Below are 27,872 nucleotides of genomic sequence, written 5' to 3'. Positions count from 1 at the left end.
GCTTTTACAAGGCATAAATAGCGGTTTTAGTTACTCATTTCAGGTCAGACTTGACCAAAGTCAGATCTTGACCAAAAATTTATGCACCTCGTGATGGAAATTATTTCCATCACAACATTTATTTTCATCAAGAGATGCATCATTTTCTGGTCAAGATCTTGTATTGTAAGAGTCCATCACCGTAAAGTCTCCTGCAAATCCCAAAGACTTTCAGTGAATTTAAGGTCTGGACTCAGAGGTGCCAATTCATGTGTGAAAATGATTCTTCATGCTCCCTCCCAACCATTCTTTCACAATTTGAGCCTGATGAATCTTGACATTGTCATCCTGGAATATGGCCATGATCTGTCTTCCTACATGGTTGTTTAAGATATGAAAAGCTACACACTCTATCAGTTAGGTTTAGAAGAACTGTTGCCAAACATATAACATAATAATCACTGCAATAATGATCCAATCATAAACTCTTCAGCATTTGTCTATTTAAATCCAAACAGCACCTTTTTTTGTGTGACTTTGGGGCCTACTAGAATAGGTTTTCATTGTTGAATGTTCAAAAAAAGAACATTTTTCACACATTATACATTGTTGCAGCACCTCTCTTCCCAGTCTGTCAGTAACGCTCTGTTTAGTTCCGGTCTCTATGAAGCCCCTACAAAGAAAGCATAATGTGCTCTGATTGGTTGGCTGGACCAGTGATTTGACAACCACGTCAAGCCTGTTTTGTAAATGTCATGCCCTTCACGATAGCCCTGAGTTTTAACACACTTCTAACACAACTCAACCAGGCCTCACCCCTTTTTTTGTGTGTATCCCATTCCCTTGGCATGGAATAACTTAAATGAGGAATATTGTGACACGTTCATTCATGAAAGAAAACACAAGACTACAACCGAGGCATTTCATGGGGTTCAGAAACGGGGTTATTGATATAGAGAATAATTCCCTTTGGAGTGACTTTGTGCTTTGTAACTTTGCAGACATTTTCATGCTCAGACAGCAACAATATTTACTAAAGAAAGTTGAAAATGTAAAAAAGCATAATGAGTCATTTTTTACTAGTCTACATAACACATCAGTGTAAAGTATAGTATATTTTCTATTAGACATTTAAGATATGTTTGTAGAATAGCCTGCACAATGAAATTAATGAAACCATGATTTTCCGCCTCTGTGATGCCAACCACACAATTATTAAAAAGAAGCCAAAATTATAAGGAATTAATTAAACTGGATTAAGGAGGATGGGTTAATAAATATTAAAGATAAACCAATGAATGCTCATTGGTTGAGCGAAGTTGTAAGCAAGTAGTAAGACTGGATACGTTTTGAATGAGAGGGTTAGATGTTCTGCAGGCATCTCGGCTTTGTTATCTCCACCAAAAGCATCTGGAACTCCATGACTTGAGTGATTTCTGCAAAGAGGGGAAGACTTTTTCCACAATAGTAGCCATACGGACAAAAAAGATCATTCAGTTATTTATTTTTTTCATAGAAAAGTGAAACTTTTCATATTCAGCAAACCAATGAAAACTATAAACATGTGCAGTTATCATTGTTTTTCTTTAAAAAAAATATATACAGTACCAGTCAAAAGTTTGGAAACACTACTATTTTTAATGCTTTTGCAAGAAGTCTCTTATGCTCATCAAGCCTGCAGTTAAAAACAAAAAACAAACAAAAAAAACAGTAATATTATGAAATATTATTACAATTTAAAATAATGGTTCTCTTTTTTAATATACTTTAAAATGTAATTTATTTTTGTGATGCAAAGCTGAATTTTCATCAGCAAGTACTCCAGTCTTTGGTGTCTTATGATCCTTCAGAAATCATTCTAATATGATAATTTGATACTCAGTTATTATCAATGATGGAAACAGTTGTGCTGTTTAATATATTTTTTTGGAATACTTTTTTCAGGATTCATTGATGAGTAAAACGTTAACAGCATTTATTCATAAAAACAGCATTTATTCAAAATAAAAACATTTCTAACAATATAAATCGTTACCATCACCTTTTATCAATTTAACACATTCTTGTTGAATTAAAGTACTAATTTCTTAAAAAAAAAAATAGTTATTGTTCCCAAACTTTTGAACGGTAGTGTATATTGTTACAAAAAATTTCTATTCTAAATAAATACAGTTCTTTTTAACTTTTTATTCATCAAATAATCCTGAAAAAAGTATCTCAGGTTATAAAAAAATATTAAGCAGCACAACTGTTTCCAACATTGATCATAAATCAGCATATTAGAATGATTTCTGAAGGATCATAAGACACCAAAGACTGGAGTACTTGCTGATGAAAATTCAGCTTTGCATCACAAAAATAAATTACATTTTAAAGTATATTAAAAAAGAGAACCATCATTTTAAATTGTAATAATATTTCATAATATTACTGTTTTTTTTTTTTTTTTTTTTTTTTTTTTTAACTGCAGGCTTGATGAGCATAAGAGACTTCTTTCAAAAGCATTAAAAATAGTAGTGTTTCCAAACTTTTGACTGGTACTGTATATATATAAAAAAAAAACTTATTCCAGAAAAATCCAGAAAACAAGTATCTGTTAAATTAATTGAATAGAATTACCGGTAAGCAATTTTAGATTTCTCAACTTAAAAAAAAAAAGAAAAAAAGAAATATATATATTTTTTTGGTAAATACAAACAAGGTGTACAAGACCATGAAACTATTGGTGCAAGAATGCTGCAGTAAATGGCACATTTATGGCCACATGCTGGAATAATGCTTTTGTCTTGCCCATGGCTCTTTAATTATGCTGTGAGTGCCCTGGAGTGCTTTTCCAGGATGTATAATAAAAGCTTTACAGACAAGAAATATGCAAGTTGTCCATATACATTTTGAGATTCTATTATGAGAATGGACTCTATAAGAGGCATATTGTGCATAAGTTAATTATTGATTTTAGAACTTCGAAAAGGTTGGATCAGAGCGGATGTTGTTTTATTTAACAGCTGTGTTGAAATACACAGCATACATTACTCAATACTCTATTCTCGTGTTGATATCTAATGAGCATTTTTGGGGTTTGCAGTCCCTTTGCTTGAATAAAGATTTCCACTATTAACGAGCGACTCAATAGTTTTGCCTTAAAGCATTAAATCTGATTGCTGTTCAAATTTGAAATTCCTACAGGATGTTATCATGTAGCTTCAAGAAAAGAGAAATGGCAGTGTTATTGTTACAGCTATCAAATGATATGCTCCTCTAAATGTGTCAGACTGATTTACTTTCAGTTATACAGTAATTCTGGCACCACAAACTATTAAACAAGCTGTGCTGTTTGTGTAGGGAAAGTAACAAGTAAATCCACTAGGTTGTGGTTTATGTTAGCCATGAGGGGGAAAAACACACATCTTCCTTTGTTCCAAAGGTTAGTGTTCAAAAGAAACAATATATATTGATCTTTGTATGGCCAGAGAGATGCATCATGGTGCAACGATATTGAAAATCGATTTAAAAAAATGGGCAAAACAGGAAGATTCAATCTCTCTAGTCATGAAAGATGTGACATCTTTAATATTAGATTTGAACTTTCATCTCTCATTTTATACACGCTGTGTTAATGGAAATGGAGTAGTGTGTAATGTAAATAAGTCGGGCACTGCTGTGGGCGACAGAGAGGGGCTTGATGCACATGCACTCCACAGCTTCCTTCGAAACGCCACTTTTACTATTTCTATAATTGTTTCTATATGATCAAAACACGAAGAATGCTAAAATGAAATAAACTGAAAAAAATATCAGGGATCACTGTCAGAGGATAACTCAGCCACTGCCCACAAACTCGTTTTCATGGGCTCCTTGAGCTCGTAGATTTAATATCGTGCTGCAAATGATATTTTTATGATTTAAACCACATTTTCTAAAAGGCAGCAAGGCTTTGAGAAGATGATCCTTTTTTGAGACATCTGCCTTGGGGGAAAACATGCTGATCACTCCAGATGTCTGTTAGCTTTGAGGTTTGTTCAGTGGGTGGCATTTGTAATGAATACATATACAGTAATACACAGTTCCTGATATCCTGAGCTGTTTACAGACCTATATATTCCTCTGCTGTACTGACACTCTAATGCCCTGTAATGTCTGTCTGTCAGGTTCTCTGTGCTTTGTGATAAGTTTTATGTTAATAATTTCTATTCCTATTTCTATTCCTAATAATTTCCTATTTCTATTCTTTTGTTGGTGTACAATGAGCTGATCTTGTTTTCTGTCAATCCTGGGACATGAGCATATAGAGTCTAGATGGTAGATCTCAATAACTGTGTAAAGGTAATTGATTTTTCTTTTTCTTTGTGAGTTGACAATTTAACAATTTGCACTGTGATGTCACAATTCATTCTAGTAAGAATAATATCCAATCATAAGCCATTATGAGCATGTTTTATTGAATATCAGGCCATTCATTGAAATCTCATAAGTTCTATTGGATGTTCTCTAATGCTGGGTACACACCAAAAGATTTTTTACATCTTATAAGATTTTCAAAATGTGATAGACCACAAACATGAGGACAAAAAATCCTAGATTTAAGCGTTTTGCTCCTGTGTGGTGTGCCATGATGTGACAAAGAGAGCACACCACACACAAACAGATTTTCAACCAGAGTCTCGACTGTGAACACAGGAAATCTTGCAAAATATCGTGAGACTTCAGAATAAGCATAGCGGACGATATGAAGGAAGAAATTGCGATAGTGTTTGGAAGGATTTTCACAGAAAATTCACGTGAAAAAAACCATTGTACCCACCATTATAACCTATTATACAGAAATATATTCAATCTTTATTTATTCTTTATTGGCTTTATTGTCTCTTTAGAAAAAGTTATTTAATCCATCTATAGAACCTCACTGAACCCTTCTTTCGAAGAAAAGCTTCTTTTTTTTTATTTTCTTTTTTTTTTAATTGATTTTAAGAATTACAATTAGTCAGGGGGGTACAAAGAGTAAAGCCGATAATCAAACATAAAAAGACATATACATAATCAGTGACAAACTTAAAAGTTAAACAAAAATTTGAAAATGTTTACGGATTGAAACGCACTTTGCAGCTTTCTTATTTTTCAAACCCAATATTGTGTTTAGGTAGGCTATTGTAAAATTTCTGCTCTTAAAATGAAAAACAAAGGCTTGTTTCCTCCAAATTTACACTTATGAATACTAAATCTTAACACTGCTTCCTGCAAGTGTGTGTGTGTGTGTGTGTGTGTGTGTGTGTGTGTGTGTGTGTGTGTGTGTGTGTGTGTGTGTGTGTGTGTGTGTGTGTGTGTGTGTGTGTGTGTGTGTGTGTGTGTGTGTGTGTGTGTGTGAGAATGACCATGTCTTCCATCATCTCGCTTTCTGATTGGATATTGTTTTGTTTCACGTGATAATCTCCAGAACGTGCGCGCGTTTGTCCTCGGGGTTCCCCCCACACATCAGGATTTCTGATCGTAAATATTAAACATGTTGAATATTTACGATTCGCGATCGGAGCGGCTCCGACGTTCTTCCGAGCAGGTTCGGACACTCTTAACACACCTCACACCAAGGGAAAATCTGATAAGATAATCTGTTGAACCATCAAGATAATCGGGACATAGCTAGGATTGTCGGAAGGGGGGAAATCGGCCCAAAATCAGCCCGATTATCTTTTGGTGTGTACCCAGCATTAGTGAAAGGTCAATTGAAATGCCCTTAATTCTTTTAAGAATTGTTCTTTTATTTCATATTTTGAGTAATTTGTGTATCTTTAGTGGAAGGATATGTTTAGAGTAAAGAACTCATCTGTTTAACACATTTGTTTTTTACAATGAGTAAATACATTCCACACATTTTCCCTCTAAATCAGGCACAGAAAAAGACCCATAAGAAATGTATTTATTTATGGTTTGGTTTTACTTTGAGATCCATTCGGATGGCATCTTATGAGCACAGAAGATTGAGCTAGTATTAAGTGAGTTTTTTTACAGAATGTTTGTGCGCTTTGTAAACACCCTTGATTGAATCTAAATTAGTACTCTTGACAACCGCACTAAACGCACAAGCAGAAAGGAAGCTTGTGCTATCTTAAAAGGCAACTTGTGTTTTTGAGCCCCCTATTGTAATGCAAACCATTTCATTTTAAATTACCATTCAACGTTTCTCACACTGCCAGTGGTGCTATCTTGTAGTGTGTTAATTAGCAGTGATAAGCCAAGTGTTTCCTCTGCTATTTCAGCTGTCTTAACGCTCTCATTCAGCACACTCCAGTAGAAATGAGCGCGGGATTTGGTTAATCAACAGAAAGCTTGTCACCTGCTGAGAATTGTAGGTTAGCTGGCAAGCATGTTGTTTTTAGGTAGACAATGAAGAATAGTCTGTTTTGTGGAGGTTACAGTGTGATGAAGTACCCATTGTTATCAGATATCCTTTAGGAAAGGCTTGGCTGTGTTTTTGTGTATCTCAATGTCTTGCATCATTATAAGGAATGTTTCAAGGGCATAGAGATATACTGTAACTAGCCCCGTTTGGCAATATCCATTTGGATATTATCTGTTTGCAGTTTCTTCAACTCTGATGTCTTTGATTTGTAATTTGGTTTAAGGTAAATCGCAGATGGTAGAAAAATTATTTAAAAAAAAAAAATACATGTGTAAGTGTAAGGCACAGTGTAATGGAGAGTTCGCAAAGAAACTTTTGTTGAAATATGAAGCAGCCGACTGTACTGGATCTGACAGCAGCTCCATCATAAGACGCAAGTAAATTATTTCATAATGCTTTGTCTGTAAATTATGTTTTTTTTTTTTTTTATGGATATAAACTTACTCATGTGCAATAGCGAGTGGGCCTTGATACTGTTTCCTGCAATGACATTAGCCAATCATAACAGTGGCCGTTTACTGACAAACCCCTTAAGTGTCACCCCCATTTTTTTTTATTAGACATGAAAATGCACATTCCGAACTTAAATGGTTGTAATTCAAGAATGCTTTGGAATATAGACGTAAGATTGGTCTTGTTTTAAAGAAGACATTTGGCAGATTTTTGTAGAAGTGAAATAAATTAAGAAAGTGAAAAAGTTATAGAATTTTTGAGTTAATGAAAATGTACAATGTAATTTTGTTTTTTATATAAAATATAAATTTTCAAAACATGTTGCACTCTAAATCTGCAAGGAAATCAAAGCCAAAAATCTAAACAAGTCACGTTATTTTAGGTTGATATCTCAAAAAATGAGCTTTCAGTAAGATTTTGTTTGGGCGGTGACAACCAGACTCCATTACTGCCCATATAAGGGCGCCTCTATTTCCATATGTGGTTTGACTTGAGTGATCTGAACCATATATGTCCACAATTTTCATATAATTTATTAAGTAGACATCATTTTCAGAAGTAGTATGGGAAGTTTGGCAGATTTTGATATTAATTCAACCAAAAGAACACGTATGTGCGTTATAGTTTGCTGCCACATCACAAATGGTTAATCTATTATTTTTTTCTTTATATTTAAAACATTTTCAGACCTTTTTTTCTAAAACATTTAATGGGTGTTATTTTTTTAACTCTTGGCATGAAAACAAACTAAGGTTTCTACCATTCTTTCACGATTTTTCATGTCCATCGCTATTTCAAAATAAAGGTCTGAACACACCTTAGGAGTAAAATATTCTTGTTGCAAATGGATAAATTACGTCTCCTCTGTAATTTATTTTGAAAATCAGTTTGTCAAGATTAGTTTAGGTTTAGTATAGGATATTACTGTTTTAAGTATGTAATGGCTGTGGGCCCACCGGTGGGCCGGTGACACTGGAGCTGACCCTTAAAACAGATAATGAGGGTTGAAAATAATAATTTTTCTGCATATATATATTTGTTTGTTTGTTTTTTGTGCAAAAAACTTTATTAGCATTATAAATGAACCTCAAGAACATATTAATAAATATAAAAATCCATGTCATGATCCCTTTAAATATCCAATGTCGATCAATAGCGATAAAATAACAAAACCACACAAACATCCTTAAGCATATACATCTTTTAAAAGTGAAACACGTAATGTATTCTTTTTAAATATGTTTTCCCCGATGAGAAACAGCTTTGCTGTGTACAGGAATCAGCATGATTGAAATTGCTAAGCACTATGCCAGTCGCCTTTCATGCATATTTGGATTAAATCATAATTACACTACACACAAAACTCTGTCCCTCATTTAAAGGATCTACAGTGATAAATGGGTGCGATATATGACCGGCATAAGCAATGTTCTCCCTGCACAAAATCATTTTGTACTTCCTTCTGTCATGCAAATTATTTCTGGCAGAGTTTTGTGAATAATGTATCCCAGTGGCCTAATGACAGCACGCATAAACAGGCAGGAGCACACAGGCACACAACCTTCAAACTAAACCGTTAATGCAGTCTGAGTAGTTTGAATAGACGAGACTTGAGGATTTACATATAATCCATATCTGGCAGATCCGTTAGTTCTGTGGCTGGGAATAGAGACTTCTAGAAGCGCGTTTAGTGTGTCTCCAGAGAACTGAACACAGAACGGCATCATACTTCCTTATTGGACTAGATTGCTGGCTTATTTTATGTGAATGTTTATTTTTGGTACGTACTATTCTCTCACATTCTCAGCAAATTTCACCTCTCTCAGCCAAAAGGCATGTTGATCCCTAGATACTACTATTCTTGCAGTAATGAGCCCATTAATTAACAGGCAGATAAATGGGATTTTCTCAAATGTATCTTCAAGAAATGAAATAACGTAATTCATGAGATGAAAATAAGTCGCTGAGAGCAGTGGACAAAATTCAAGGGAATATACTGTAGAAACCGTACAGAAGGGGGCTGTGTTCATAGTACTGCTGTTGGCATTAGTGTGGAATCCCAGAATTTCCACAGGGATGACATTTTTTTGATCATCTTTTACATCAGATCTCCACAACTAAATCCATAACAGCACTGTTTGTTGTTAAGTGATCACAGCTTATTAATCAGCATGATTACAGGACTGGTGGGAGTATGGACACACTGAAATGTTCACAGCCAAAAATCACAGCCGAGAAAAGAAGCGACTGCAAGCGTGCACAAAATGCAGACATTTCTAAGGCATACAAAGCAAAACAATGTCCAAACAGAGAGACACAGATAAGTATGATTATCTGAACAGAGGACAAAACTGTTTATTTTAAAACCTCAAGATGATAGTGGAAATAGACCTATTATAGCATTAAAAGCAAAAATCATGTTTTTCTTGTTGTAAGACCTATGTATTTGATACACTGTGCAATATAAAATAGGCTACCATGAAAAAATAGCTATTTTTATAGACATGAAATGTACCATTTTCTCCTCAGCGTAAAGCAGTGATCTCAAACTCAATTCCTGGAGGGCCACAGCTCTGCACAGTTTTGCTCCAACCCTAATCAAACACACCTGATCCAGCTAATCAAGGTCTTCAGGATTACTAGAAACTTCCTTGCAGGTGTGAGTTGGAGCTGGTTGGAGCTAAACTGTGCAGAGCTGTGGCCCTCCAGGAATCGAGTTTGAGACCACTGGCGTAAAGGTTAAGAGGCCCATCTATCACTGTTTCATGTTCGTAGAGTTAGTTTCTGGAGTAAATATATAGGCTATAATCGGTGTCTGTACACAGCCTTTTTTTTTTTAATGGCGGGTGCTGGTATTTAGCGTACTTTCGGCCAATCAGCGTATACTAACGTCACGGATGGTTCCTATAGCGCTGGTTTAGACCCTACTCTGAAGTAGGAGCTAAATTAGTTCCTCCAAAAGAGTTCCTAGACCTAAAATAGTTCCTAGTTCCTGCGGTGCGAATGCGCCAAAATCAGGGGACTTCCACCAATAGTTCTAGTAACTATAGCCGCTTTTCGACCAAGTAGTTACAGGAACTTAGTTATAGGAACTGTCCACTTCTAAACAGTTCTATGAACTACTCTCCCCCAAACTCGGTTTTGCTGTTTGCGTCCACACTGGCCAAGTGGCCATAGGAACTGGTAGGAGGGGTAAGGGAGTGACGCAAGCACGGCGACTTTTATTTTGACAGAGCGACGGACCTTTATTTTGACGGCGCTGAGAACGCCAGAGCAAACAATGCTCGCATTCTCTGTTTATTAGTTAGCGACATGTTATTAGATAGAATTGTTATAGAAAGTACACAGTATATGAAAATAAAGTTATTAGCCTATGCCGTGTGGTTGATGTCCAGTGTTGCTAGCTGAGCAGAAATACATAATCATGTTTGACTTGGTCCCCTCAAAGTTGCGTTGGATTTTCTCTTCAGCATAAAGGTTTAGAGGCCCATCTATCACTGTTTTCCATGTTTGTATCTAGTTTCTGGAGTAAATATATAGGCTATAATCTGTGTGTTTACATATAGCTGTTTTAAAAATGTCAAGTGCTGGTGTTTTGCGTGCGTTCGGTCATCAGCGTACACTAACGTCACGAGTAGTTCCTATAGTGCTGGTTTAGACCCTACTCTGAAGTAGGAGCTAAATTAGTTCCTCCAAATGGAGTTCCTAGAACTAAAGTCGTTCCTAGTCGGCGTGTTTGCACCGCAGGAACATACGGGTACTTTAGCCAATAGTTCTAGGAACTGTGAAAAGGTTCCTCCGGTGTGAAAGCCCCTTTTGTGAATGTATTAGCAGAAGCAAGTCTTTGTACTTAATCTGCAGCAGCGTAGCAGATCTATTCCGCCAAGACCAAATACATTAACAATGACACATCCATTACCATTACCATCAGAAATCACTTTTTTTTAGAAATTTCAGGCCCTGATTTTTACTCTATTTGTGTAAAGTGGTATTTCGTGTGCTTTTGGCCAATCAGCGTATACTAACGTCACGGATAGTTCCTATAGCGTTTAGGTTGAGGTGTAGGTTAACCTAACAGGTTTAGGTTGATGTGTAGTTACAGTAGATGTGTGCAGTCATTAACAGTATTGCATGTCTAATTATTCTATCTGGTAGTGCAGTAGAGAGGATGTCCTTAGAGTAAATTGTTTTAGAAGTGCTTTGATTTTTCTTCCCCCTCCTCAGTTTCACATCTGACTTCCCCAGATAATTGGACTCTCTTTTTTTTATCCATCATGTTTATGTTGCTTGCTTCCATCAAGTGGATTAGAGGTTATGTGAAAGATGCTTGAAATGTGCATAATCTTCCTATTGAAGTCATTTACATGCAATTATAATTCATCCTAATGTTTTGTTCCCGTTGTTTTAATTGTTTTTGAAAAGGTGTCTGCTTTATGTGCTGCATTGTGTAAGCCTTTAAGTGTCAAGGTAGTTGTAATTGTGGTGTTTGTGTGGTTTCATTAGCAGTGTTCCTCTCTGTCCAACAGAGCATGCAGATAGCTATCATGTGCATGAGGAACAAGAACAACTAGTGAAATTTAGATGAACTCTTGACAGCAAGCAACAATCTGTAATTATACCTCTCAATGTTGTGTTCCTGCCATAATCAGTTTCTCCTTTCTTCTTCTTCTTTTATGTATTTTGGCGTTCCATCTCCTGTCTTACCATCATCCCTGTGGGTTTTGGCACCTTTGCTCTGTCTGAATGAAAAATTCATGTGAGATTTTGTTTCCTGCTTCCAAATGCATCCATTACCTCAGTATGGGGGTACCACCTTTTCAGAATTCTCTTCAGAAATGAAACCTCGGCTGAACTGTGGAAGAGCCACCTCCAATCTCACTTCCTTCACAATAGAGAGAGCTTATTTGTGCCTTTCCCTCTGGGTGACTTGTTTGATGAACTATAGTGATTCTGCATTCGGTCCATTGCTTTAAATTCCTGAATGGCAGAGCCTCGGCCACTGCTGCATGAGAGAGATGAGAAGCTTCACAATGGTTATGCAGATCAACGGGGAAACTGAATCTGAAGCGGCCCCCACCATGCCGATATGGATTTTCAGTCTATCAGCGTGCAGACATGGTCAATCAGACAGGAAATTCAGTTGATTCAGTTGCAGTGTTGAGCTCATGGCCTCATGTTGGTTTGATCAGAGTCTTGTGTATTGTAAGCGGATTTACAGTCAAAGAACCAGATATGATCCCGGAGTCAAGAGTGTAGTCAATTGAAGAAAAGTTTTACTGAAGATAGTTTGTAGTTTCATCAAGCAGAAGTCACCTTCAAGACTCACAAGGAGTTCATAGGCCGCTCCGCTTACAGTTACAAAGATCACAGCAATTATACCCTTCATCAAGGTCTAAGATACATTCTTGCTTCAGGTTGAATGATTCTGATTGGCTAAGAAATAGATAAACATAGTAATTTTCCACACATGGACTGATAGGCAGTAGCACACCTCTATAGTCTGTACGGCTGCCACCAGGACCCTGAGTTAGGTACAAATGGTCCTCCGTGGTCACAAGACTGTCTCTAGGCACCAGCATGTCGAAGAAAACAAGTCAGTCCATCTCGACTAATGCCAATTATTCCTTAACCTGTAACCAAGAATACTAACACACACACAGCTTCTTCAAGGTTGGATTTGGCCAGGCTCTAATGATAAACAGGAGAGTCTTCTCAAAACATCAAGATAATACGTTCTTTCTCTCAATGAGAGGACACTTTAATCAAACAGTAAAGACTTTAGCTAAGAAATGGTCACTTAAAGTCCCACTCCGATCATATTTTGAGCTATTTTTAAACATTCTCAGTGGTCTTTAAATGATGATTATGCCGTTTTTAGCCAAAATCACAAAACCTGTGCCGTTTTCTGGGACTTCGCTTCAGCAGAGCGGCAGTAGCTCATTAGCAATTCGCCTCTGCGTTGTGGGCGGAGCCGTTGGCACGGAGACGACCCTCCCCCTCCTCTCCTCTGTACGTTCACACCCGCCGGCGCCGACTTGAGCTTCCGAGAAAACGGAGGAGAAGCTGATCATCGCCGTTGCTGGGTTTCCTATCATTATCGGATTAATTGCAGTTTAACCATCACAGAGTGAAAGCTTATCATTATGTGTTTTTAAGTCCTGCCAGTTTAACAGGGCGCGCTTGACAGGGCATATAAGAACGAGGGGGGAGAGAGAGAGAGAGAGAGAAGCCCCGGCCGCGCGCGCGCACTCACTAATAATAATAAATAATAATGTGACCAAAACGGTTATACAAATGCTGTCATTATAAAAGGTTTCTAGTGTCAATGTATTGCTTGTTTATTCTGTTTACTTTTCATGGTGTGGCACTTCTCTTCTCCCATGATCGAACATAGAATGCTGCTACTTCAGAGCGGCCAAAGCGTCAACAAGCTCCTCGTACTTTTTGACAAGCGTCCTTGACAGGGCGGCCAGAGCTTCTTTGCTGCTCAAGTCGGCGGCGGTGTGAACGTACAGTTAGTATTGCAACCCGCTACCGCACATAGGTGTTGATTCGCCATCGTCTTCTCTACGCCTCAGAGTCAGAACCTGAGCGGGCGGGGCGGAGGGGAGTATGAGCTTGTGGCCCCACCCAGTGGAGTTACTACGTCACAACTCCAGTCTATTTTAGCTGGCATTTTAGCGCCTGCTACTGATTCACAGACATTTGAATGCATAAATACTCAGAAATACAACTTTGAGCTTATTTTTCTCAATATATGTCCTCTAACATCAGAAAAATGCCACAAGAACATGTTAACACCTAGAAAAACATGATTTTCATCGGAGTGGGTCTTTAAACTATTGGTTCCAATGACCCTTGTGACCTATAGTCATCATGGTTCCCTAGAAGAACAGATACTGTAGATGTTTTAACACACGTTGAAGACCTTTCTCTAAAAAAACGAGTCCATATTTCATTTCTGGAAGCCGGGCTAAATAAGCAAGCAATGTTGCTGTATTCCTAGCATAGACTAGACCCGCAGTCATCTCTCTGATATCAAGATATATAAAGACATTAGAGAATACATGGAAGGAACATTTCAGTAATCACACTGGTAACTTCTATAACAAAGTAAAATCTCATAAGCCTAGGGTAGTCATTCAACTCGTTAAATATTTACAAGGAAAAATATTGATTAATACCTTGATTATAATAACTCATTAGATATACATTGAAGCAGTAGTAGATTCCAGAATCCACCCCTTCAGTATAAATGTGGTCCATGTTGCAGCTCATACTGGCCAAGAAACAGACTTTAGACTGGAAGAGACCATCTGACCGATGTGTACCGTTCAAAAGTTTGTAGATTTTTTTAAATGTTTTTGAAAAAAGTGTCTTATGCTCAACAAAGCTGCATTTATTTGATCAAAAATACAGAAAAAGTTATATTGTGAAATATATATATACACTAGATAACATATAATGAAATATTATAATATAATATTATAGTATATTTTAATATGTAAAATGTATCCCTGTTACATGTCAAAGCTGATTTTTCAGCATTATTACTCTAGTCTTGTTGATTTGGTGCTCAAGATTTTCTTTTTATTATTATTATCAATGTTGAAGACAGTGGTGCTGATTAATATATTTGTAGAAACTAATGTTTTTTTCAGGATTTTACTAAGCTCAAATGAACAGCATTTATTTGAAATATAAATCTTTCGTAACATTATAAATGTTTTACTGTCACTTTATTGATTTGATGCATTCTTGCTGAATTAAATATTAATATCTTTATTAATTTTGTAATGGTCTCAAACTTTTACAGTTCACACCATTTAGCAGTGGTCACATTAAACGATAGTGTATATATGTGTAATTAAATGTTTTTGTTTTGTTTTGACAAGCAGCAGAAAATGTGTATGGACTCTGTAAAAAGCATTTCTACCTTTCCAAAAGTAATAAGTACTCTGAAAATAAAGTGAAAAGTTCTGCTAATGTACATCTAGGGGCCGTTTACACAACACTGCTTTCAACTGAAAACAGAAAACAGCGTTTTGGGGGCCTGAAAATGAAATGGGGGCCTGAAAACGCAGACGTCATGCACATGCGTATTACACGTTTAGTATAGTCATGCATGTTTGCCGCGAGTGCTCTGTAGTAAAATAATGCGTATGTGCGCAGGCACATTTCTTTCTTGACCTCACAAACTACTGGCCTGGCAAGCATAATACAGCGTTTTTAGTCATTTTCGATGATTCGTGTTAACAGGGATCGTTTTGACAATGTTGTCATGTGTACAAAGAAAAAACGTTTCAGTTTTTATTGTACGTCGTTGTCGTGTAAACGTACCCCTAGTTTACTGAAGTACCTCAAACAAAACTCTCAAAACTGAAAGAATTTCTCTCAGTGATTCAAGTAACCTTGCAAACATGGGCAAATCCAGCTATTTATTTCATCCTTAACCCTCTGGGGTCCTTCGTTTAACAGTCACACTCAGGACCTTCGGGTCCAAATGGACCCGGAGGGCGGGATTAATATTAAAATATATATTTTTTTTTTACTTGTTTTTTATAATATTTTTTCTTTTCTTTTTTGGTGTTTTGAGATAATTTTATGATTTTAATTAATATTTATGCAATAATTATGACCCATTTTTTCCCATTGAATATAATAGACATTTTTTATATATGTATTTTTTTATTTTATTTTTATAAAAAAAAAATGTGTGTGTGTGTGTGGTTTTTTTTGTACTCTTGATGTTTTAGAGATTCACCCCTTCACTGTTGAGTCCTTTTTTTCTGCATCCTGGCTGATTTGTAGATTGTACAAAAAAATTCTGTTTTCATATTTTTGACAATTTCCCATTCATTTCCTATAGGGGTCATTTTTGACCAAAGAACAGAAGTGTGACGTGCTTGGATCATGACCCCAACATTTTTTGTGTGTTCACATACCTAATACCATAAAAGTCACCAAGTTTCGTAACATTCCGATGAAGCTGTGATTTTTAAAAATTCAAAACAGATTTTTGTAATCTGAATTTATTAGTGTGTATGTGTATAAAAGTGTGTTTGTGTGTGTGTGTGTGTGTGTGTGTGTGTGGATGTGTCTGTTTTGCACTCTTGATGTTTTATAGATTAACCCCTTCACTGTTGTGTGCTTTTTTTCTGGATCGTGGCTGATTTGTAGATTGTACGCACAAAAAAACTCTGCATTTTCACATTTTTGCCAATTTCCCATTCATTTCCTATGGTGGGTCCATTTGGACCCGAAGGTCCTGAGTGTGACAATTTTTTTTACAACCACTTAGACTATTCAAATCCTGTCCCCAATTTTTTTGGTTGTTCATATACCAAGTACCAACAAAGTCACCAAATTTCGGACCATTCCGATGAAGCTATGATTTTTTACATTTTTTTATTTAAATCCATTTGAACCCGAAGGACCCCAGAGGGTTAAAGTCCAACTGAAATCAAAATTGACCCTATTTACTTTGTTAGCGCATATTACTAGTCTTGTGGTGAAAAATTAATCCGTGCAAGTTAATACACAGAAAAAAATGGTTTGCCGTCGTAATCTTCAATCAAAGTCTGAAAAGTTACTTCCGGTCTGGAATGGCGTTCCTTCTCTGATGATGTAGGTTTGACGGCTTGGGTTGGGAAACGCTTAACCACTCCCCTCAAACCGTTAGTCTGCTATGAGCAGAGATGGAGAGGAGGAGCGCTGAAGTAAAACCCTGCCCTCTGTTCAATATTCCTTTTCACTGGGAAATACGTCACAACACTGGAGAAAAGTCGTTTGCAACTTCCGGTTCACGCGGACTTTAAAAAGAGCTTGAATCAACCTGGTAAACACACCTTGATTTCAATGGATTTATACATCTAAAGAGATTTGGATAAAAATATATTTTTTAAATCAGTTGATGCATTTATTGGGAGTTCAAGCGACAGGAAGTTGTAAAGAGTCAGCCAATCAGATTAGAGCTTGCCGAATTGAGAAAGTACCCTCCAGTTTTGTAAACAATATGTATCAGTCGATCATCAAGTGGACTGTGGGCATCTGTAGGTGCGAAGCCGAGACTAATGTGATCATGAAATGACTATTGTGTGTGATTTCTCTCGGGAATGATTTTCAAATGATGTCATTTGTTAGTGATATCAACCTGTCTCATTTCAGGGGTGAAAGCTGTGTTCTCTGGTCACTACCACAGAAATGCAGGAGGATGCCATGATGGGCTGGATATGGTGGTGAGCTCAGCAGTGGGTTGTCAGTTGGGGAATGACACTCACGGTGTGCGAGTGGTGGTAGTTACTGAAGATGATATCATCCATCGCTACCATAGTCTGGATCAATTAACCAAAAGAGGAATGGATGAAGACCTGAAAAAATTGTTGGTTTGAAACCATCTCCAGTTAAATAATCATGCGGTCGTGTCTTTATCTTCAACCTTCATTATAGAAACTGAGCCGTTATTTGTACATTTAGAGATTTCAGGTGGTTTTTTTACAGGAACGAACGTTCTTGCGTTACATTAGCAATACATTAGCCACTTTTGATCTTTGATACTCGCATCATCTGTCTCCACACTTTAATCATGCAAATGCGTCTGAGAATTCAGTTAAATCACCTCATCATACTAATGGAGTGAGGAAATGCTAGGGTACAATGGTAGTTTAATAGTGCTGAACATTTTGGATGACAGTTTGATGAGTTCACTCTTTGCTCCTCTCTGCTCATTACTCTGTTCCGTCTCTGAGAGGAGGGAAGAGGGAATCTCCATGGTAACTATTGAAAGACATGGCTGCGGTGACCGGGACATCGAGTCACTTGTACTGTGGGTGGATCACCGAAAACATAATTGCTGACCTCACCTCACACTTGGACGAACGCAGCCGAGTGTGACTGAACAACTTAAACGGCAGGCGTACAATAAAGACATTGTAAATGACCAAGCTCTTGTCTGAATTCAATCTGAGATCTTGTGTCTTCCTCACCAGTGTCATTCATGCTAAATTAAACTGGATGTTTTCCAGCTTTCTCTGGATCTTTCCACGTAATATTTATATGTAATGTCTAATGCTATGACCATGCAGAGGGGTTACAAAGTTGAAAGTTTTCATGATACATTTTGTAAAAGACATTCAGTTGGAGTGAAAAGTTGAATTGAAAACCGAACATGATTATCAGAATGTTTTAGTATTTTATTTGTGCTCCTTTTGCTTTAATAGCAGACACTTGAGTTGCAGGAACATTTGACTCACTGTACAAAGGTGTTCACATGATTAATGTTGCAAATTTACGGTTACACTACAATAAGGTCTAATTTGTTAACTAACATGAGCGAGTAATGAGCAGTATATTTCTATTGCATTTATTAACCATTGTTAATGTTAGTTAATAAAAGTACATTTGTTCATTGTTTATGTTAGAGTACATTATCTAATGTCGATGGACGCTATGATTATTGTAGACGTAAATGTTCAAATGAACATTAAGATATTAATATATGTAATATATATTGTTTGTTCGGTAGTAACTAATGGTAACAGATGAAACCTTATTGTAAAATGTTAGCTAATTTACTTGATTAGTGACCTAGAAATCTGACTGCAGAGTCTGAAACATTTCTTATTCGTTTTATGGTATGTTTCTTTGTTTTAATTCAATAATTGACAGATTTAATAGAATTAGATTTTGAATTCTGTACATGGTTGTATTTTTGTACTGTACTTTAAATAACAATATAAAATGTAATGCTTTGTTGTCTCTATTTTCTCTGTTTATGATTTGAATATAGGGCCCCAGAACGCAACTACAATTCACATATTCAAATGTGCCTGAAATAAATATTTGCAGCAGTCGTTAAAAATCTAGTCGCCACTAGCGAGATTTGGAAATATTTGTGCATCTGGATAGTTGCCATAGTTACTGTGATACACTACTGGGCCAAAAATGACAAAATATTTAGGTCCTTTAATGGTCTTAATCATTTTAATCGCATATCACTGGTCAAGAACTTAGCAAGAATTACATTAATACTGTAGATAAAGTAACTTAACACAGAATATCCTTCCCCAACTTGCAGACGAAGAGTCAGTGTTGTTGCACTCAGTGTAATGGCTTCAAACAGTTCATGAGTAGCTGAAAAATGTCTCCCAGTTCAATTGAGTTCATTTGAATATTCACTTTAGGATTTAAATCTGGACTCTGACCCGGCCAAAACATGAACTTGTTCTCAAGCCACTTCTTGGTTGTCTTTGCAATTTGGGCAAAAGCGTTGTCTTGTTGAAAAATAACATCCGATCATTCCTCTTTATATAACATTATTCAGCAATATTCTCCTGTACTACAAAGCATTAAATGACTTTTCACAGTGAAGCAGCTCACCAATACCAATAGCTAAAAAGGCTCCTCGAACACTCACACCTCTTCCTGTGGTAGAGATGCATTTATTATTATTTCTCAGCAGATTTTTGAAGACACCGCTCTGGATCATCACCATGCAACTCGTGCTTCATTGTGATTCATCACTCCACACATAACTTCTCATATTCTGCCAAAAACTTCATTCTGTCTGGGCTTTTTAAGTAGTGCATTCGCTTACATTTTGCTTTTTCATACCAATAATTTGTAGTTTAGGAGTGTACAGCTAAAGAGTCTGCACATGTAATGTCTGATTCACAAAGCTTCAAACTGGCTTGTGAGTTTGCGATTTGAATCAGACTCACTCGCTTAATAAATAATTAGAGCTGTTACTGAGTTCACAGCTGACTCCCTTACTGAACGGGTCATTTTTCATTCATGTCAGATTGAAATTAACCAGAAACGGTCACTGTCTTATGTAAGACTTAAATTATTCTATTTCCTGACTTCTTGTTGACTTGACACAATATAGTGGCAATATATCAATGGTCAAGACATTCAAGACATTCTTTTTACTAAAAATATTTCTGGTCATTGCTTAGAGAGGTCCAATGGTTGAAAAGAAAACCTTGGTTTGGGAATAAAACTAAGGTAGGTGACATGTTGAAACACAATATTTCACTTTTTTATTCCAACAAGCAGGAATATTGGTAACACTCTACAATAAGGTTTCAATTGTTAGCATATAACTACATTAGTTAAAGCGGGGCTCAGTAGTTTCGGGATTTCTTCGCTGTATTCTCGCTTTTTGCTCGCAGGTTTCTCTCTAGAGCTCCCCCCACAGCTTCGGAATAGATATTTGACAACACCGTTGTAAAAACTCGTTGGCGATTCTCAGACAGCAGAGGCTAGTAGATCAACGACATCAAAGCAGATGGGACATTCTTTAAAACGTCTTCTTCATTCGGGTTCGAACAGCGTGAGGGAGCGCAATAATGACAGCATTTTAGCAGATTTCTTTTGGCCGTAAAGCAATTGTTTACATCGCGAGACCTGATATCACGCGATACTTCCTGACGCAGCGGCCGACGGCCCGCCGGCTCAAAGTTGCAAGTGCGGATTTTCTGCTCACGGGCACCAGGGGGGTGCGAAACGACCACCATTCAACCCGAAATAAGTAATACAACCATTCCAATGACTCCGAAGCTGTTCAGTTAAGGTAAAAAAAGTTACTTAGTTCACCTTTAACATGAACAAACAATTAAACTTCTCCTGCATTTTTATCTTTATCTTAATGTTAGTCTCAACATTTAGCCAATAATACATGTTTAAGATCCAAAGTTGTATCTGTTAACATTAGTTATTACACTATGAACTGGTGATGGGGACGAGACCGCCTATGCCGAGTCCGAGTCAAGACGGAGTCTTTGAAGGGCCGAGACCGAGTCAAGACCGAGTCTTTGAAGGAACAAGTCCGAGAAAGCAGAAATCGGTCTCGAGACCGGTCTCGGACTCGAGTACTACATGAACTAGCAAGAACATGAACATTTTTATTAACAAACATTGACAAAGGTTGATCAATGCTTTATGACTATACTGCACATTGTTAGTTCATTAGTCAATACATTAACTAATGTTCATGAGACCTTATTGCAAAGTGTTACCAAAGTATTCTTATGATGATATAATTATATTTAAATGGCACAAATACAATCAAGATCACACGAGTGACAGAATCAAATTGGGGAAAAAATTGTCCATAAATGAATCGGCAATAGAGAGAAAATACGTTTCAGTGTTTCATCCATTACCAAAACAAACTTTCCCGTTGCTAGTAGCAGCTCTACAAAGACCTGATTCAGTGAACCTAGGCATAAAATGTCCCTTGTCATGTTTCCTTATGTTCTCTCCAGCTTCTTCCTGTAGCAGCTGTTGTATATTGAAAGCATCACCCTGTGCTTTTTGTTTTGATCTCAAGCCCGAGGGCAAGTAATCAGCATGTCATTCTAAGATAGCATGCAGTACTCAAGGATGTACAACATAATACGATTTGTCCAGGTCAGTGACTACAGTCGTAATGCCCTCTGTTCTTACATCGATAATTTGGATGTCACAGTAAGTCAGCTGTAAAGAGTTGCACAGGTTTCTCTGTTACGGAGTTTTTAACTTAAGAAATGATTAGGCCATTGTCAGTTCCTAAAGCAGTTTTTCTTGCCCGTCCCACTTCTGACATAGACAGCATTGCATGTAGATGAATTCAGCTTTAGAACAGGAGGACATCTGACATTTAGCAGGTTGGTTTTCTTCACACAGCAGAATGAACTCCTACACTGAGTAAATCACAGGGCATCAACAGCCTGACATATAAACCACCAATAATAACCACCTGCCGAATGGCCAAAACTGGCTTTATAGCGGCCATATTGAAGAGTAAAATATCCTTTAAACAACAGTTAATTCCTGGCCTGCTAGACCAATCAGATTCGCAGAAACAATTACATTTGATATTAAATCCATCAGTTTGTGAGATTCTAATTTGTGACACTTCTGCAGGTTACAGCAGACGCCAATAGGTGTTGGCAAGTGAATGGCTGTCCAAAAATGTCAGAAATTCACAGTATTGAAAGATTTTGTATTTTCAGTCATCAGATTCATTTACATTGTGACTGCGTATCAGATGTAATCCACTCTGTCTGTGTCTGCAAAGGTGTGTGCCAAATGGCCCATACAGATGAATGGCCCATAGAAACTGATTGGTGTGAATGAATAAAAAGAATCAGCATTGCTCAGAGTGGATTAGCAAGTTAGATCGATCTCCTGTGGGAGGTCCTAATAGGTTTCTATTGTTTGTAGCCCATAGGCTATGTCTTCATGTATAAAGTTTTGTCTCACAAACAGAACTTTGGGTTAAGATTGTTGAAGACATGCTAACATCGCTGCTGAAGGACTGCTACACTACAAACCTTCAATATATTCTTCTCCCTACAAGAACTCTGGTCAAGCTTACTTATTTTATGTATTGGAGAAATCTAATACATTGGCGAGCCACCCAAACCACTGCTCGGCCAAATACACCAAAATCTAACAGTATTCATAAAAGAGTAGGCAAAAAGTACCCGGATGACCTACTTCTTCCATACTACTACACACATTCATACTATAAAGAACGTACTTTTTTAGTGGCCATGAAGTAATTATTCAAAATAAGTACCTACTCAAGAGACTATGCGATTTCAGATGCAGCCAATGTCTTTATGAGCGAGTTACTCAACTGATTCGTTCGAAACACTGATTCAGAACACTGTCTTTATGACTGAGTCAGTGAATCATTCAGACAGATTATTTAAATTCACCATGAAATCAAAAATGGACAATTCTTGTTTTTTTTTTTATGAAATATCGCAGTAGTTTAGTAATTCTAAATGATTTATCCGTTTACCTTGTAATCTTTAATCAAAATAACTTTCCCTCCCTCTTGCAACGACATCTCTTCTCTGATGACACGTTTACTGGTGCGAGGACGGGACAACCTGTCACTCACATGAGATCACCGCAACAGAAAATGACAATCCAATAAATTCCCGATGGTACCGCTCTACATTTGTTCTTGTTTGAGAAGCTGTTTCACTTAGATATACTTCACAATAGGGACTAAAAGACTATTGCAACCTCCATTTCATGCCAACTTTAAAAAAAGCAATGATTAATTTAGGTATGAAGTGAAATATGAGTCATCATTAATTGAAAAAATGCTGATTCAAAACAACACTGTATGTTGCTCTGAAACGTGCAACAGTTCTATTAATGCTTAATGCTAAAGGAGAGGAAGTTATTTTGATTAAAGATATAATCATAATTTGATTAATATAAAAAAAAAAAAGAAAAAAAAAAAGAATAGTTAATTTTGATTTCATGGTGATTTCAATACCTGGAAAAAGCCATCCTTTAGCATTCTCATTCAGCCAGCCAAACCTTGACCCCTCGTTGTATTCTAACTAAAATTCCCTCTTTTCCATCAAAATAAAGTTTCTGAAGCGAGAACTTTCCACAAGCCAACACTTCAGGTTGTCAGTCAGCCCCTCACACAGAATTTGACAGATTGCTGCACTGTCTGCCCATCTGCACACGCTATTTCAGTGGAGTTGGACAGTAATAGAGTCATTTTCAGTATGCACATTAGCAAAAACACACAGACACACACTACATCATTAAGATGCCTCATTGGCATTGCAAAATGACTTGGCCTATAAATACCTGTCGAGATAAGCCTAGAAAACCCTATTCATTTTAGATGGATTGAGATGTTTAACCTCAAAACGTGCTTCTAATGCTGTGGAATGTGTGAACTTAAATGTGACCTTGTGTATTTATCCTTCTAAGCTCTGTGATTAATGTTGTATATTTAATTGGAATTTCAACTCATTTTTAACACAGAAATGACTTGTCTTATTCAAGCAGAAGGTTTCTATATTTTACATTGTATGAACATTAATCCCTTTCTTACTGGTTCTTTTAAAATCCAGTAAGAATGTTAATGCGGATAATCTACCATCATATTTTCTCACACCGGGCAGCCTTGATTTTCATCCTCTGCCTCAATTAGATTACACATGATATTAATATTTGAAATAAAGGGAATTGCAGAAATGAGCTAATGTTTTTTATAAGCGCCTCTAGACTTATCAGCCACACTGCAGTTTGGTTTCAACACTAAGAGCTCTGTTTTTAAATTCATTGGCACAAAAACCGTCTCATCAAATGGAGCAGCTGTAGTAATTTGTAGAAATACGAAATGTGTTTCCACTTTCAACCACAAACTATTTTGTGTTTTTATTTGTTCTACTGAAATGCACTCTCTCTATTAGTGACTCACAGCAGTTCATTTTGAACGTGTGAGATTTTCCCCAAAACACTCTGTATTACTGATCATTTATCATGTAACTAGCCATGGTGTATTTTGTATGAAGGCTTAAATTCCCACGGGAATTTTCCCTCAGTTGTTTTGGAGTTTACTTCATCAGGATCGCACTGTTCTCACTGTAACTTCATTTGGTGATGTGCAAACCAAATATACTGCAGTGTTATTCATGCACCTTGGTGACTTTAATCCAGTTTGTAGCAGACTCTGTCTTAAAGTTGATGTATCCTTTCAACTGACTCTCAGTCTCTCCCAAACATTTAAAGAGAAAGTTCACTCTAAAAATGCATATTCTGTCATTATTTACTCACCCTCATGTCTTTCTAAACCTGTATGACTTAGGGATTCAATGTTATTTTGGACCCCATTGACATCTTGTATGGACAAAAACCTCTTCATTAGGTTTAATCTTCTTTTATGTTCCACAGAAGAAAGAAAGTCATACAGGTCTGATTTTTTTTGGGGTGAACTATCCCTTTAACCATATAAAGCCTACTGTATCATATTTGATACGCAAATATCTAAGGCCTCTAAATTATCAACACGATAAAAACTTTGCTGAAAAACCTGCAGTCCGTAATCTACTACATGCCTTCTGTTGTCTGATTGATAGTTTATACTTTTTTAGCAAGCCAAAGGCCTTTTAGTATAATTCTAAAAACATCCTCTGTCGGGTCATGGCATGTGTCTTTTCGCTGTGAAATCAGTAAATGTAGGAACAACTTTTATATTGAAATATTTTAAGATGAACATTTACTGGATTGAAGCAATTTACAGATGTGTTGGCAGTGACATACATGTTGTGTTCAGTTGTTGTGGCATTTAATCAAATTGTTTCTAGGTTAGTGTGCAGAGTGCAATTTTAAATAATTGCAAAAAGCTTCATTGGCAACTTTATCACAAAAACACAAATTTACCCTGGCACAAAATGACCAGCTAACATAATTTCACTAATCATATAATCAGCACATAGGAAACTGTGAACGAGTACTGGTCAGGAGAAATTGCTCTATCATTCTGACTGGATTACAAGAACAGAATGACTGCTATAAATGGAGGGAAGAAGAGCTTCCATTTCACTGTGTTAGCAATGGTTACCTCCAAAGACAGACAAGCAGGGAATATCGCTTTGCATCAAAATGGCCTCACATGCAAAGAATATTGCACCTGAAAAAAACATTTATCGGATCACCGAGAAGAGAGGTTCAACTGCAGTGAAGAAGGCTTCAGGACGTCCCAGAGTGTCCAGCAAGTGCCAAGACCGACTCCTCCTGAGGTGTCTGAGGATTCATGTCACCACCAGTGCAGAACTTGTTCAATATTGAAAGCAGGTGTGTGTGAGTGCATCCGCATGACAGTGCTTTTATGTCAAGAAGGGCAGTAAAGAAGCCTCTCTCCAAGAAAAACATCAAGGAAAGACTGAAATTCTGCAGGAAGTCCAAGGATTGGACAGTAGAAGACTGGTGCAAAGTAATTCTTTTCTGATGAAGCCTGATTTTTTTGTGACACGTGGAAAATTGATTGTCCGGAGAAGGAAAGGTGAACGCTACTATGAGTCCTGTGTCGTGCCAACAGTGAAGCATCCTGGGGGGCTTCATCCGAGGGAGGCTCTCTTACAATTCTGCCATGAATAAAGACTGGTATCAAAACGTCCTGCAAGCGCAACTTCTCACAACGATCCAGAAGCATTTTGGTGATGATACGTGCATCTTCCAGCATGATAAGGCACCGTGTCACAAGGCAAGAGTGATAATGAAGTGGCTTAGAGATCATTATAAAATTTTGGATCTGTGGCCAGGCAACACCTCGGATCTTAAACTCATAGGCTGTTCCAGTCTTTAGACACGCACTATATGTCCCTAAGCACTTCCCCTCGGGGGAATCCCTGCCGCCATTTTGAAGTGCGTTCCACTTCGTGAAGTGGACGAGGGAAGTTTATATGGACAAATACAAGTACAAATACTGAAGCAGCAAACTTTGCGAAAGACAAAATTGATGTCACTGCCAATACTTTTGGCAACAGCTGTAGGTTTATCTTATCTTTTTAATATCTTATCTTATCATACACTGTAAAAAAAATTTCAATTGGCCCAAGTGAAATTCTTGTTGCAATAGTCTGTTAACATTGGCTCAATGAGAAATAATACGTCAGACTAATTGAAAAATTTTGATGTTATCAGTCACTTGAAATTTTTGACTTGGGGATGTAATTTTTTTTTACAGTGTATTAAAATGTATAAAATATGAAACAATTAATAATAATAATCATATTCTCCTACATCATAATGAGCCATAAAAGCCTGGTGTATCAAATATGATACTATATGATCCGGGCCGTTTCCAGATCATATGGTGGATCTGCGCCTAGACAAGAACACAACGCATCCCTGAAGTGTCAGCAGAGATTGTGTCAACTAGACTCTCCTCTGTGAAGGCCTCATCGACACGACAGCCATCAGCACTGATCCTCAACAAACCCGTCTCCATACCGGCGTGATGACTCCGATCTTCAACCAGATGGAACTGGATAATATTCTGAATGTTCCATTCCAATCTGACTTCTGACCTGTAATGCTGCCTGAATCAAAATCATACACTGTTCGTTCGCTGGCCAGAGGAGAACAAGGTTCTCACAAGGTTTTTGATTTAATTTAATATTCAACAATAATATTGATCTGCCTGCATTGACACCATTATGAGAACTGAACTTAGCTGGACGATGACATCACGGTTTTCTCCAGAGCAGCTATATATATATATAAATGAACTAAATTAATAACTTGTGTACAACAAAACTGAAACATCACTGAAGCTGGACTGTGATGCTATTTTCTTCTTGAAACAAACTTTGTTGCATTATTTTCCTGTTATCTCTGTAAAAGCTGCTTTGAAACAATCTGTATTGTAAAAAGCGCTATATACATAAATGTGACTTGATAATAAAAAATAAAAAAAAACACATAAGCAGACTTTTTAAATATTTTGTCTAAAGATTCAATAAATTGTTTAATTTCAAAAGATTTTTCTGTTATTTCATACGTCAGGCTTTACAGGGTTAAAGCGGCAGAGCAGGAACCCTGTTTACAGTGAGTGGAACATTTGGACTTGTTTTTAATGAGTCATTGACATAACTCTGTTTAAGCAGCGCACCTCATGTCACCCTTTGAAAAGACTGATAAAATCCAGCTGCTCTCCGAGCCGCCGTCTTTTCCTGCCTCCACTAATCTCATGCTTCTTGACATGACCAGTCAGTCACTGCAATGCTCCACTACTGATTGTTTGTTTGCTTCTTCTCTCTCCCCTCCACCTCATCATTCTGACATGGTTATGCTTGAGAATGGCTCATATTAAACTTTGAACCAGGTGGAATAAACGGTTCATCCTGCCTTACTTGCACTTCCACCATTAGGGCTTCCTCTCCTCGAGTGCTTAGTCAGTGACCTCAAAAAACAAAACAAGCTCTCTGAAAAGCGGGACTCTTATTTTTTGCTTTCTGCCCCTCAGAACACCCAGTTACACAAAAATGGACCAGTACTCTTTCATGTTATTTGAGGTTACATTTCAAACAAGAAACCAGAGCACTTGATGAGATAAGGGCTTCCTGAGACACATTCTGTACATGTTTTCCCCTTTCTATTCATCTTTAACAAACAGCAAATATGCCAAATAAATAATGAAAGTGTCAGGCTGACAGAAGAATGCACTCAAGATTACTTGATTAACCTTGAGAGATGCAGACCTGGAATCCACTATTATTTTCACTTCACCATCTAT

The 27,872-nt window shown here is 37.1% G+C and overlaps 1 protein-coding gene across 1 annotated transcript in view; it reads left to right on the top strand.

The window, feature by feature from the left end:
• cpped1 (calcineurin-like phosphoesterase domain containing 1) overlaps positions 1-17,976 on the top strand; it is a 35,875-nt gene extending 17,899 nt beyond the window's left edge. Inside the window, exon 4 of the mRNA XM_084435045.1 lies at positions 16,994-17,976. Within this exon, the coding sequence (XP_084291171.1) occupies positions 16,994-17,217 (224 nt within the window). The 3' untranslated portion in view covers positions 17,218-17,976. The remainder of the gene's footprint in view (positions 1-16,993) is intronic.
• The last annotated feature ends 9,896 nt before the right edge of the window (positions 17,977-27,872 follow it).

This window comes from Rutilus rutilus (genome assembly GCF_951802725.1).
Source record: "Rutilus rutilus genome assembly, chromosome: 16".
Classification (NCBI taxonomy): Eukaryota; Metazoa; Chordata; class Actinopteri; order Cypriniformes; family Leuciscidae; genus Rutilus; species Rutilus rutilus.
This window is presented reverse-complemented; position numbering and strand designations above follow the sequence as displayed.